The sequence below is a fragment of the Phascolarctos cinereus genome, unplaced genomic scaffold (genome assembly GCF_003287225.1).
Source record: "Phascolarctos cinereus isolate Bilbo 61053 unplaced genomic scaffold, phaCin_HiC Scaffold_9;HRSCAF=440, whole genome shotgun sequence".
Classification (NCBI taxonomy): Eukaryota; Metazoa; Chordata; class Mammalia; order Diprotodontia; family Phascolarctidae; genus Phascolarctos; species Phascolarctos cinereus.
The window spans coordinates 91,038,520-91,052,675 of record NW_027556402.1 but is presented as its reverse complement, the minus strand read 5'-3'; the positions used below and the strand labels follow the sequence as shown (position 1 = coordinate 91,052,675).

Genomic DNA, 14,156 nt, shown 5'->3' with positions numbered 1-14,156 from the left:
ATGATGCTGCACCCAACAGAGTGGTGCCAGAAGATCCCGCAACAAACACCCCACTTTAAAGTACATATCTGGGAGGGGGAGGGTTGCCTAGGAATTCTGAAAGAAATGCAATTAAGTAGAGAATCTACGTTGTCAGATATGAGCATACATGAATACACGTAGGAGAAATGGGCACAAACCATCAACAGCCCCCTGACTCAGAGGCGGCCAGGCAATTATTGGGAAGAAAAATTATAATTTTAATCAATTCTACTGTATTTCCATTTTGTTTGCAGGTCGATGCCACCTTGTGGCCGAAATTATGAAGAACTGGGCAACTTGATGCGCATAGTAGAGTGTTTACCGACCGCAAAATCCAGGGGAATTGTCAGACGGATAATAGTAAATAACATTTGTTTGATTGCAATCGCACCTCTACATACCGTCCTTCCCCTCGGCTGTCAAGCCCCAAACGCCTTTGGCTCTCCGAGGCTCTCTCGGTCAAGGTCAGTAAGGCGTTCACACACACTGTGACCGCCACTTCCTAGCCGAGAAAAAACGGACCCTGAAAAGTAAGGGCAGTGGATCCAGGACATCACCTCTCTTTCCGTTAGACCGAGAAAGCCGAATTGACCCTAGGGCACATTCTTAGCTGTAAAGATAGGGCACCAACTTGATTTTGTCTCTTAGTATAGGTGCTTTATTTTGGGGGGAGGAGTAGCACTGTAAATAGAAGGGGTCCCTCCCTGGGCAGGAAGGGTTAACACGCTCCTCCTGGGGTGTACAGTTACCAAGTATTGAGGAGAAGCGAGCCGATTGTACTTTGAAGACACTTGAATCGGCAAGATCCTCCTAGTGCAGCCTGAGAACTCTCTGACTTATCACTGAGGCAACCACGGCAGGCTTTTGACAAGTCTTGATTCCAGTAGCAAAAGTCAAACTATGTATGTCTGCCATGCCGAAAACGAAGTCCTGATGCCCGATGACTAAAACAAACTGCTAAGAAACTGAATTGTCAGAGAAGGCTGACTGATAAAGACACTGCAGCCCAGAGTGGCGTTCTAGGCTCTGAGTGAAGGGCTGGCTCTATTATAAAAATCCTCCCAATTTTAGTGGTCCTCTAACTTCCACTTATATCTTCAAACCAGAAAAAAAAAGTTTCCAAGAGATATGGGACTCTTACAGCTTTGAATTGCTAAGACATCCTACTTGTCTTTTTAAGCCCAGTCCATAATTATACAACTCTCTAAGTTTCACAGCTTGTATATATATCTTCAAAGACTAAGTCAGTGTAGTGCAAAATCAGACAGGTCCTTCCAAAGTAGAAAGGCTTGTGGTCCCAGCCCCGGACTCTGGATCTCTCTTAGGAGGACCAGCCTACCTAACTAACAGTTCATAAAGGCCCTTCAACAGAAGGTTCATGACCTCTGGGTGATGACCTTTCTTATCCAAAGCATCTCTTGATATTCATTAATAACGCATGGAGGAACTTCAATTTGTGCTCACCTGGAAAAAGCTCCCATCCTTGACGTACTGAAGATTTTCAGTAAGTAAATTTTTTTGTGTAGATAATGATGAGTATGCATGCATGTACATATATATGGGGTTTTTTTGGGGGGGGGATTTCCACAAGAGTCTTTCTCATGCCTTTGCAATTGGACAAATATTTCATGCAATAGAAAAATAAGATTATGTACAAGAACAGCAATAGTATTATGTATGTGAGTATAAAAATACATAAATCTAGAGATAAAACAGGAACTTTAAAAATCCAGGCAAGGGTTAAACAGGTAAAAAAAATCCTAGCTGTAGCCATAAAAGCCTTCATAGTTAACAAAAACACAGGGCACATTTGGGAACCCTTAAGTTTTCTAAGACTAGATATTCAACTTTTACTCTTCCATTTTTTTCTTTCCTTAACTCATAGTATCTAGATTTTGAAGCAATCTTACCCCAACTTTCCATCATTAAAAGGAAACATATTTCAATGGTAGTTTTCAGCTCTAAGGTATAAGTTTCAAGGAAAGTAATTTACTTATTCACTAAGAATGTAACTTTTTATATATGTTGCCATATTTCTATAAATATTTGGGGTTCAAGAAGACAGTTTTGTGATTATTTCTAGATATTCCCATGGTGTTGAGAGGCACAGAGAAATCATTGCAGTGTTGCTTTTTTTTGCCATTTCACTGAAAGTTAATTTAAAAGTTCCATTCACAACTAAACAAAATGGATAAGTCTCTTTTCATGAAGTATTACTGTTAGAGATTGGTTCCATCACTAAACTTTGGAAGCAATACAACCAGTACCAAAATGTTATTTTCTCTGAATGAAATTCTGTGGTGGAAATGGACTGATATACTCAAACAAAAGATTATTCATATTCTGAGAAAATTAGTCTTTTGAAATATTTTGAAATCCATTTGCCTTTCTCCATGATCCTCAAGAGAGATCAGTCACCTAAGACTTCTCATTAGCAAAATAAGAATAATTCAATAACTGGATGCAGAATAACACAGTATATCTATACCTTGAGGTGGTATGGGAGAGTTAACATAAATAAGGAACTTTGAGCTCTGAAGCAACTGGCTATTAAATAGGTCTTTTGTTTCTAGAGCAAGAATATTCACTTCTTTAAGACTAAAGAAACATTCAGGTAAATCCTCCATCAGACTCTGGAGCCCCAAAGGGTATGGCAACATACATTGTGGAGCTATAAATTGAATAAAAACCTCTCCTTGGATGTCTGCTAGGGAAGGGAAAAAAACCTCCTTAAAACCTCTGCATAAACCTAGAGAGCATTTTCTTTATAAAGTTTATAAAAGTCTGACCACCAAACCTTGTACAGTAGAATTAGACTGAATTACGCCAAAGTAGGCATTGATGGCCTTAATTAAGAAGGTTTTTTTTTCCTCTTTCTGTTAACTTCAGATTCTACTGGTCTATCCTCTATGAAAATTTCTTTTCCTGGGCATTTTTAAGCTGAATCAGGACCTGTCTGAATGTCCTTTCTTGGACAAGAGTCTAACTAATTTTTATTTACCCCGATGATAGATTGTGCCCACTTTAATTGAAAGTTTGCCACTGTGCTCACAGCTATTATTTCTCCCTTCAACTTTTTTTTTTTAATGTCTCAGTGACGATCTCTGCTGCAGAGATGAAAGACAACAATAATGTTAGGCTTTGATATAGGAGCATGATTAGTGAAGGGACCTACACAGTGAAAATCACACATGAAGAAGCTATTGATGGTAGAAACTATATCAGTATACTGGAAGATGGTCGATGAGTCTCTATAGTCTGGTTTTGCTTGAATTGATTGGGTTGCTTCGGTCAAAACTGCTTTGATTGACTTTCTAACTAACTTTACTTATTAGAGCTAAATCAATCAGTTAGTTGAGTCAAAATGATATACCAAGCACACCCATGCTATCATAATCAACCTCAAAAGCATCTCCCTCATGTATATGAAAGATCAAATAATATTTGTTGATTTTATTTATAGTTGAAATGATGAAAGGGGGCTTTGCTTTAAGAAAAAAAATATGGCTAAATATTTCACAACCATATGTTTGGTTATCCCCTACTCTCTTCTTTATATGCCTGAATTATTGTTTTCAATTTCAGAATGGGTGGCAAAAGAGTATTAGGACCTTGAGTTTATTTAGTAGCCTCAGCACATTTTTTTTCTTTGTCAGATAACTAGTCTACTTGATTTTTTTTCAAATAACTAGTCTACAGCCAATCCCCTTGAAGAAGGCTCAACAGATATATATTGATACTGTCTCCTAGGATATCCTTTTAAAGAGTATGCAGAAATTAATCCTTGATTGGGGAATGGACTATCTTATGTACCAATAGAATAGAGTCCCAAAAGAGACTAGATGTATCATTGGGACATACTAAAGTTAACCTCTGCCCAGTTACTCCACTTCACTACTTTTTTCTGTTTAAGGCAAATATCACTTAACCCTTCTTATTGAAGCAAAGCAGCAAAGAAAGTTACCTCTAGCTATGATGGAGATCTCACACTTACCCACATAATGTACTAACTAGGGAGAAACTTCCAAGGTAATCACTCCAAATTTAATGTTCAATGAAAAGAAGAAAGTAATAATAAAAACCTACATCTTAATTAGCATTTTGCTACATTTATAAAACATTGTTTATACAATACTCAGCCTATCCCATACGATCCTTAAAACCACCTTGCAAGGTAGGAAGTACAAGTATTTGCTCCATTTACAAAAGAAGAAGCATAGATTCTGGAAGGTCAGACAACTCATCTATCCAAGGTCACACCTTCTAACAGGAAAAGAGTCAGATCCCACTCCAAATTCAAATCTCTTGATCCCAATGCTCTGTTCACTGTACCAAACTAATCCTCCAAAAATGCAATATAATTATGACTAGATATACACAGTTTTTCAAAATCCCAGATTAATCTGACCTGTTTGCTTTGCTTACCCAAGGACCCATTCTGAATGTCTTTACAGCAATATTTTCCTCTGTGTTTCTAATATAATATATGTCACATATATTTTCATTGCTGTTTCCTTTGAGCTTTTCTTTTGTATGTGTCTCATATGTTCCCCCATGACACTTGGAAACTCCTCAAAGTCAGGGACCATGTCTTTTGCTCGTTTTTAATTAGGTGCACAATCGACTACAAAGTAAGGGAACTGAACCAGTTGATTTCCAAGGTCCCTTCCAGCTCTAAATATGTGATTTAGCCTGATATGAGTAAATATATGTACTCAATGTGTTTCTGTTTTAATTGTTTTAAATTGTTTTAAACAATATCAAGCTTTGGACTCTAGCTTATCTTTTCAACAGATATCTCTGCCCATGATTTTTTTTTTTAGCGTTCTAATCAAACCTAAAACTAAAAAAAAAAAAAAAGAAAAAAGGAAGAAAAAATAATTCTCTTGCCACTTATAAATAATTAAGTTACTTTTAGTCTGGCAGAAATTTTTAGAATAAAAACATATACAAATATTAATCTTGGAAAAACTATGGGCTAAGAAAACTGATTTAAAAAATCTGAAAAATAGATTTTTTTTGGTTGCTCAGTAGCAGGATTTTTTTTTCAGGCAATTTTGTATTTCATCTAAGAGAAATACCTTGCAAAAGCAGAGAAAGGGAGAAAAGGGGAAAAGCATAGAAATCAAAGTCAATAAGTAATATTTTTTCTTCATCAAATACCTAGTCTAGTGCCAATCCCAAACTCAAGAAAAGAAAGTATTACAATGATTAATCTTATATATGTAGGTATATACTGATATGCTTTTGTATAAAATAGATAGGAAATACATGCATGTATATTAATATATAGAAACATATGAGTAATATAATACAAGGCTTAATTACATACATACAAACTATTCCTCTATCCCCAATCTCTTTTACTGCATATGCATGCATGGATACGTATGTATATGTTATATAATATATACCAATAATGTATCTTTTGTGGAGGGGATTGCAGGATAAAAAATATTTGTAAATTATATATGGGAATTCTTTGGTGCTTTACTTTTAATTTTTATGTATTGTAAAAAAAGATTAAGACTGTGAACAGGTTCTCTTTTTCTGGGTTATTATTTTTGGGGGGAAGCTAATATGCAACATGCATAGTGCTCAGTTAGATCCATAGAATTGACACGGGATTATTTAGAAAAATAATTCTAAGCACATAAGGGTTTTTTTGATGGAAAGTCTTTAAGAAAATTCTAGGCTACATATATGTGTTTATAAGACAGATTACATATATGACAGGTTACAAATATATATGTTTATAAGACAAATTGTCATGTCTACTAGGGGTAAGTACAACAAAATGCCTTGTAAAAAAACATCTTTTGATTACTTATTGCATTGGCCTTTTCCTCATTTTTTTAAGTACTGAGGATATTTGGCAATTATAGAATTATTGGACAATGGTTGAAGTTTAATTTATATAATGCCTTTTAAAATACCTTTCATATTATGTGAATAGTCTAAGACTTTTTAACCTTTATTTTACATATGAGAAAACAAGCCTGAGAAGTTAAATAACTTTATCAAGGTTATAGGGCTGGCAAGTGTTGAAGCTGGGATTAGAACCCAGGTTTCTATTATCCATTATTCTAGACTTTCCCTCTAGGAACAGTTCTTAGCCTACCAAATAATTTTCAGAGTACCATATTTTTCTGTCCAGTTCCTGATCACATAATCACCCCAAACTAAGAGGGTCTTTCTGTCTCTGTCTTCAAGTTGTGTTAAAATGCAATAAAATATTTGACAAAAGCTGTGGGCCCTGTTACTTATAAATTTAATTCAGATATGAATTTTGAATATGTTTTGTTGAATAGCATGTAAAATACTGTGAATCTTTTCTACTTTTCTTAAGAGTCTAAAGCTACCTTCAAAGGTAATAGGAGATCTTCCAAGCTTACTTTTCTATCTCAGGAGAAATCAGAACATCTGGAAAAGGGCTACCTACTTTTTTTTTTCTTGCAGGACAAAAAGGATTCAACTTAATTTTTCAAATAAGAATTTTCTAAGCCTTGAGTGGACATAGAGGGCAGAAAAGTGAATATTATTAGTTCTGCACCTTTTCTCTCATTTGAATTTTACTATATAAAACTTTTCCAAAATGAATTCTACAAATGCTGAAGGTTTGTCTTGCAATCCTCAAGGAAACATGGTGGAAAAGCAAAGAAAAAAGTTATTTGGCATATTCTTGCAATTCACAAATTTCAAGTTTCTTTGAGAAAAAATTCTTAACAGTTTGATTCATTATGTACAATAAACAAACCATATTATAGTGCCTATTTGAAGATTTAATTTGGAATTGCAATTTAGATCATTTCAATTATTAAAAAGTATAGGTTTCTGAGTTGGGAAAAGTGGGTAAGTTAATTTATATTTTCATTATGTTGACCTTTCCTTTTAATGCTCTAATTAGCACAGTGCCTGGCATATAGTAGGCACTTAATAAATATTAATTGATTTGAATTGAATTAATTAATAACAGTTGCTTTATCTTAAAGGTTCATACCAACAAAATAAAAGCTTGCATGAGAAAGGGGGAATGTTAGCTTATAGATTTAATATTCTAATTTCTATGATAGAGAGTATTTTTAGGTGATTATGATGAAATTTATTCATCATAATGTTACTGGGATTAAAAAAAATTCCAAATGGATGTTAAAGTTATTTGTTGTTACATACGAAGATATTTTGGAGGGGAGGAAGACATAAAGATTTTCAATTAGATTCCAGACCAAAAAAAAGAAAAATCTTTATGAAAGGGAAAGCAGTATACTGAGACCAGGGATAGGCAAAAGACTGCAAGCTGAATCCGGTATAATACAGTGAGAGACTACCGGTGCTCTGTTTCTCTTCTCATACATTTCGTGCACTGATTCTGCAGGTGGTTTTATCAATGTCAGCCCACCAATCCTTGCTCTCATTGCCAATTCTGATCTATGACTGCTAAGACTGTGGGAGACAGGGGGCTGAGTAGAAGAAAAAACAACTTTATAAAAAGGGGGGGGAGCGTCACGCAGTGGTGTTTTAAAGTTCACTCCCACATCTTTGGTTTGATCAGATATCAAGTCATAAAGTTGGATTTTTCTACATGGTTTATCTGACAGGTCCCCACAGATGACCTGGGGAATGGTAACCACTTAACCAAGTAACAAGAGACTCCTTATGCTGCGACGACTCTTCGGTAAGAACGCTTTGCCGCAGCAGTTTGTATTGCCCCCAAGGAAGGTTTTGTACTTTGCATTTTTCCCCAGGGGAAATTTCTCCCGGGGTTGACAGCATGCCAGCATGACCTCCCTATCCGAGGTTACATACACATGGTGTATGCGTACGGTGTATAGCTTGCTTCAGAACTTAAGTACCACATAGCACCTCTTAGTAAAAGTTAACGGGGAAAACAAGCCACACTTTCTCATTGGAACTAGGGGTCGTCACACTCTGACGCCCGCTGCCTGGGGGACGGCATCAAGTCACTTCGCTTCCCTGGCCTCAGTTTTCTCAAGTGTAGAATGCAGTATAGAAGAGAAGATCTCCAGTCTCCTTTACAACTATAAATCCTGTGGTTCTGGGATACCCACCCGAGACCCCTCTCCTCATTTTGCGCACTGACGCACATTAACATTATTTCAAAGTCCCGGCCAAGTCGTGACTCGCCACAACAGCTAACCCCTACCGAGGCAAACGTTTTCAAAGCTGGCCGACTCCTGCGAAACCCCCAATTACATTTTTTTTTTGGTACTTTTCCTTTGTGCCGGCTTTCCTACTCTGAAACTTGCACTTGGAAATAGTCCCGGCAAGCTTCCATTCCACCTTGTAGGCACTTTCTGCGCGACTGCGCTAGTGTGAGGGACCTGCGAACAATTCGCTGACCCGGGACCCTCACCAAAGCATGACTTATGCACCCCCGCCTCCCGCCCCAGCGTGTTCTAGCCAGACCCCTGTTGCTTAGATGAGAAAGCGGTGTCCTGCTACTGATGCGCTTTGAAAACTAAGAGAAAATGTCTGCATCACGAGCGTTCGCTCTCGATGCCTAAAGGCACTAGGGAATCCCGTCTTGGCGAGTAGATGAGGGTGTCCTATGCAGACACTGGGGCAGCAGTGGGGCTTGTGGGGACACACAACAGACCCTAATGCAAGCTCCCCGAAAAGTTAGGTTAGCTGAACTACCTGGCGCGGCGATGCAGAGGCAATCGCTGTGTGCTGTGCAGGTCGCCCTAGAGAGGTGACCACCTGAAGGGCTTGAACTCCCCTTACCCAAAAGCACCCTGTGAGGTGTATAAGTGGTATAAGCGGTATAAGTGGAGCATCAGCTCCTTAGCGACTGGGTCATCAGCCTCCTCACAAGAGCCCCAGGCTTTCAGGAAGAGGCTGCCGCGGCGGCTACGGCCGCAAGGTGCTGGGATTTGGCAAGTGACTACTGCAGAGCGGGTGCCCCCGCAGAGGGTCCCTGGGGGTCCCAGGCAGGGCAGCAAGATCGCGCCCGCAGAGACACCTTTCCAAATCGTGCGTCTTTCCCCTCCTCCCCCTCCCTCCTCCTCCCCCCTCTTCTCCTCTTTCCCCCTCCCCTCTGCCACCTCCTTCCGTCCTCCTGGTCCTCTCTTCTCCACTCTGTTTGTCCCGCCCCCCCTTTCCTCTTCCCCCCTCCCATCCTCCCTCTTCCCCCCTCCCCTCTTTCCCCTACTCTTTATCATCCCCTGCTCCGCGTCTTTCTCCCCACATCCTTCTCCCTCTCCTACCATCACCACCACTCTCCTTCCTCCCCTTCCCCTTCCCCTTCCCCTCCCCTCCCACTACCTATTTCTCCGGCTTCTTTTCCAGCTGTCTCCGCTCCTGGAGAGCGCGGGAGCGAAGGCGCATTGGCTACACTGGATCCGGTACCCGGGCAGCTGGAAGACCTCGCGAGCGGCTGGGGGCGCTTCGAGGTACAGTCTCCTGTGAGTCCCAACCAGCTACCCACCTTCCAGTTAGGCAGGAGGCTGGGGAGACGGGCTCCGGGAAAGTGGTAGAATTGGGAGTTCGGACCACTGAGGGAGAAAGCAGGCACTGCAGCCGGAGAGAAACGGCTTTTGCTCTGGGAGGGGCAGAAGGAGCTCCCACCCCTCTGCCGGTTCGGGGAAGGGTGTTTGGGCTCTGGCAGGAGGGAAGACCAAGATAGAAGGAGAACTGGGGAGGAAAAAGAGGGATGCGACTGCCCGAGGAGACAAATGAGGAAAAAGCGAGAGACGGCTGGAAAAGTAACCAGTTTGCAGATCTCCCAGTATGGGAAGATCGCACCAGCCCTCAAACTCACCAATTGCGATGGCTGGGCGGGAGCGTCAGAGTTTCAAGAACACTGTTAGCGCAGGTAGCAGTTTTCCCGCAAGAAAGAGAGAGAGGGTTGACAGAAGTCGCCTCAGTGATAGTAGCCCCTCTTTGCAGTCTAAATGCAAAATCCCAGTAAAAAGGTCAGCTGGGCATCAGCGACAAGAGGGCAGTCTCTAGAACCAAAAGATATGGTTTTTACTGTCTCTGTGACCTTGGGCAAGTCATTTAACACTTCCTTTGCCTCAGTTTCCTTAGCATACAATAAACGGGTTGGACTAATTGACCCCTAAGATTCCGTCCAGCTCTTAATCCGATAACAGCCTATGTTTATTTAGCCGCCCCCCACCCTCCACGCTGGCTCTGCCACATAAACTGAAAATGCCATCCGGTGCCCCTGTACCAAGCCTCCAGGGGTTCCTCTCTAGTAGGTACAGCTGAAAACCTGTCCAGCATCTGGATCAGGATAGGAAAGGGCTTTCATAAGATGTCTGTCTTGCTTTACAAAGCAGCAAAGGGTGCACACAAATTCACACGAAATTGTGAAACAAGGAACTCAAACCAAAAACTTCAGAGCTTTTCAGTATTTCTTTAAATGGAATTAGGCAAGAGCCGGTAAGCGCACTGAAAGTAGTAGTCCCAGGCTCTTCCAGCAGAAAATACTGCCGCCTTCTAATTGGATTGAAATTTCAAATATCACCTAAAATATGGAAGGGTATACTGTTAGAAATTGGGGGAGGGGGGAGAGGGGAAGAGGAGGTGGTGGCTGGTAATCCTAGTCTTTTCCAGTTTAAATGTCATCAGTTTTACCTATTAAAAAATGTCTGCATAAGGATTTGGGGATTTCTGTAGACAGATAAAATAAAATGCTAGTGTTTGATAGTTTTTTTTAATGGAGGTAATTATCAGAAGGCAAATAATGAAATATATTTGATTACTTTTGCATGTTTGACATTCTTTATGATAATAAATAATTATATCTAGTAAATAATTATCTTAATCATAGGAACCTGCTTAATCAGAGTTTCTGAGTAAATTCAAGTCTGATTCTTTTCTCAGTGCTAACTTCTCTTATGATATACTTGAAGCTTTTTCAGGTTCTGATCAGGAAAACCCCATTCATCTCAGTATCATATATAGATTCATTCATAAATATTGAAATACAACTGTGGGAAGCCACAGTTTAAAGGTGATTTTAAAATATTTCTTTCACTTTCATTCATTCATCAACTATGTATTGATCTCTTCCTATGCCTGAGGCTTTTTTTTTCTCCTCAGTATTGAAGGATCTATGTAAACTGAGCAATGTCCTGGTACTAAACTAGTATGTGAAGACTGTCTAAAGATTAAAATGATAGTGTCTGATTGTCTTGACTTTGTTTTCTCAGGCTGGTGATTGTGAATGTAGGGAATAAAAAGCATAAATGAGAAGGGAAATTGGAAATTGTATGTCAATATACATGAAGGTACTAGTATTTGTGACAAATTGCTGTTGAAGTGTTATTTCATGTGTTTAAATCCCAAATTGTACAGAAAAGTTCATATACTCATCATATTTTAATTACCTACAAAATATTTGTTTCATCATAGTTGTATTAATATATGGCAAAAACACCCCCACCCCAATAATTGTGACACTTTCTGATGGTTGAATAGTGGTAGAGAAGATTTCCTTTAAAAAAAATTTACCAGAATGACTGTAATTTTCAGGAGGAACAAGTCATGGGGTAAATTTAAGAGAAAAAAACTTTTAAGTTTTTCTAAGTTACAAGAGTAAATGAAAAATTTCCCTTTTCCACTATGATATAATTTTCCTTGTTTAAAATGCCAGTTTACAAGAAGAGGGATTTAAGATCACAAACTTTCATGAAAATGTTAATGAAAAGACTTTGATTAAAAAAACATAAATTGAACTAAGTTCCTATTGAACAACACACAGACTCAAAAAATTATTTGGGTGGGGCTAATCAGAGAAGCCTTTCAGGAGGAAGTAAAATTGTTGTACATGTGATATTCTAGTTTCTCTATCTTTTGGGACAGATAATCCCAAAGATCTGAAGGATACTCCTTCCAAAACATGAAAAACTTGATATGAACCTTTTCCAGTACTATAATTGCTTCACTGAGAGCATTCACCAAAAATGTATTAAGTACCTATTATGTGCAAGGTGCCTAGCCATGCATACAAAGATGAAATATCGCCTCCCTTACTCTCAAGGAGCTGACAGTCTATAAGGGGTCATGCACACATACAAAAAGGTAATATAAAGTAAAATGTGAATAGTAATTGACAACTCAATCAAAAAACAAAGATATACAAAGAATGTGATATAAGAGATTCCAAAAGTTCGGATCCAACTGGGGTAATCATGGAAAACTTGAGAAACAGAAAAAAAAACAAAACAAAAAAACCCCTACTGACCTTGGGGTCAGGAGACTTGTACCAGACACTAGCTATGTGATCCTGGATAAGTCATGTCAGCTCTTAGATCCTCAATTTTCTCAACTTAAAAATAGAAATAGTAATATATGAAATATCTAGCTCATGGAGTTGAGAGGAAAGAGCTTTGTAAAACCTAAAGCACTGTACAAATGTGAGCTATCATTGTGATTTTGCATATATTGTGCCAAATTAATTTTGGGTTAGTCATTTCATGCTTTGTACCTCAGTTTCCTCATGTGTAAAATGAAGCAGTTTGGCTAGATTTTCTTTAACATTTTTTTCTATCTCTAGGGTCTATGACCTACAGTGATAAGGATAGTTCATTATAACATACATACATGCATACATATATATATATGTATATATATGTATGCATGTATGTATGTGTGTGTATATATATATATATATATATATATATATATCACTACATTATAGTGATAAGGAGGCTATTAGTAACCTCAAAGAGAGTACTTGGTTCAGCAACTATCAAGCTATTGACTGTAATGAGTTAATAGAGCTTGAAAAATTTCTGATTTTAACTGGGGAGTCTGATTTATAATTTGGAGTAATCCAGTTCCATTTCCCATTATTAATAAAAATTCCAGGTACTCGTTGACATAAAAGGAATTGGTTTGATTTAATAGTAATATTGATTTAATATTAGCTCTCTTCTTATGCACTGAGCCATAAGAAATTGTTTTTTTTAAATATATTTTGGTAACTTTATTTTAGTAGAATTGGTTATCTTTATAACCCTATGGATTTAATTTTATGCATTTAAAAACATTCTGAGAAGTGGTCCATAGACTTCAATAACCTACTAAAGTAGTCCATGATTTTAAAAAAAAAAGTTAACTCCCCCCCAATGTTGAAAACTTTATCATGGGTTTTTTACCCATATCCTATTAATTTTTAAAAAATTTAATTTTAATTTAAGAATAGTTTTTAAATTGATTTTGGCAATGAACCCTTGATTGAATTATATATCTATATATGTAGATAGATAGATAGATAGATAGATAGATAGATATATGTTATATAGATATAGATATAAATGTGTGTATATAGATATAGGTGTGTATATATAGATGTATGTACACACATATGCACGTGCATCTGTTTTTATATTTCTTGAATTATTCCACAAGCATTTACTATGTGACAGGTATTGCATTAGGAAATGGGCTTACAAATTCAAAGCTGAGATGATCTTTTTGATAAATGAGTTTACATTCTATTAGGGCAGGTATTTTTAAACTAGAGTTAGTGAACTTGGTTTTTAAAAATATTTTGATAATTGTATTTCAATATGATTGGTTTCCTTTGTAATTCTATGTATTTTGTTTTGTGCACTTAAAAATACTATTCCAAGAAGGGGTTCATAGGCTTCACTAGATGGACAAATGAATCCATGACACACAGAAACTGTGAAGAAGCCTTGTACTAAAGGGAATAAAATAGTTTACAGATAAGTAAATGAAGGAAAAGCACCCAAACTGTATAGCAAGGAGCACTAATTGGGGAGGAGAGGGAGGGGGGAGATCAAGACATTCTTAAAGAATCTGATTTTAGAGGTGTGTGTGCCCTACCACCTCTTAGCAGATTGTCACTCCTCTAGATATTAGCAGACATTGAGAATTGTTTTGGCCTGAGAAATTCATCCCCCTATGTCCTTCCTGGTGATGAGCCTCTTCCAACTTAGCTAGGCTGGTCTTTCCGTAGTGGAAACTTTTGAGGCTTAGTAGGACTTATTCTTTCCACCTTGTGCTCTACTGGCATGATGTTTAGAAGTCCATCACACATTCCCTATTTAAAAAAAATGAATGGTGCTCCTGCCTCTTCATTTTCCCTTTTTCTAGTATTCATGTTTAAAAGGAAATCTTGGAAAACCTCAAATATC

General features: G+C 38.0%; 1 protein-coding gene across 18 annotated transcripts in view; it reads left to right on the top strand.

Moving 5' to 3' along the window:
• The window catches only part of NPY5R (neuropeptide Y receptor Y5), a 182,801-nt gene that overhangs the window by 157,321 nt on the left and 11,324 nt on the right, over positions 1–14,156 (top strand). For 14 of the 18 annotated variants that reach the window (XM_078148968.1, XM_078148967.1, XM_078148976.1 and 11 more), the window contains 3 exons: positions 276–1,525; positions 7,620–7,696; positions 9,331–9,446. In XM_078148968.1, the coding sequence (XP_078005094.1) occupies positions 7,678–7,696; positions 9,331–9,446 (135 nt within the window). In that variant the 5' untranslated portion in view covers positions 276–1,525; positions 7,620–7,677. Of the gene's footprint in view, positions 1–275; positions 1,526–7,619; positions 7,697–9,330; positions 9,447–14,156 lie in introns of those variants that run through there. The other 4 variants (XM_078148966.1, XM_078148979.1, XM_078148981.1 and 1 more) reach the window with 4 other exon arrangements.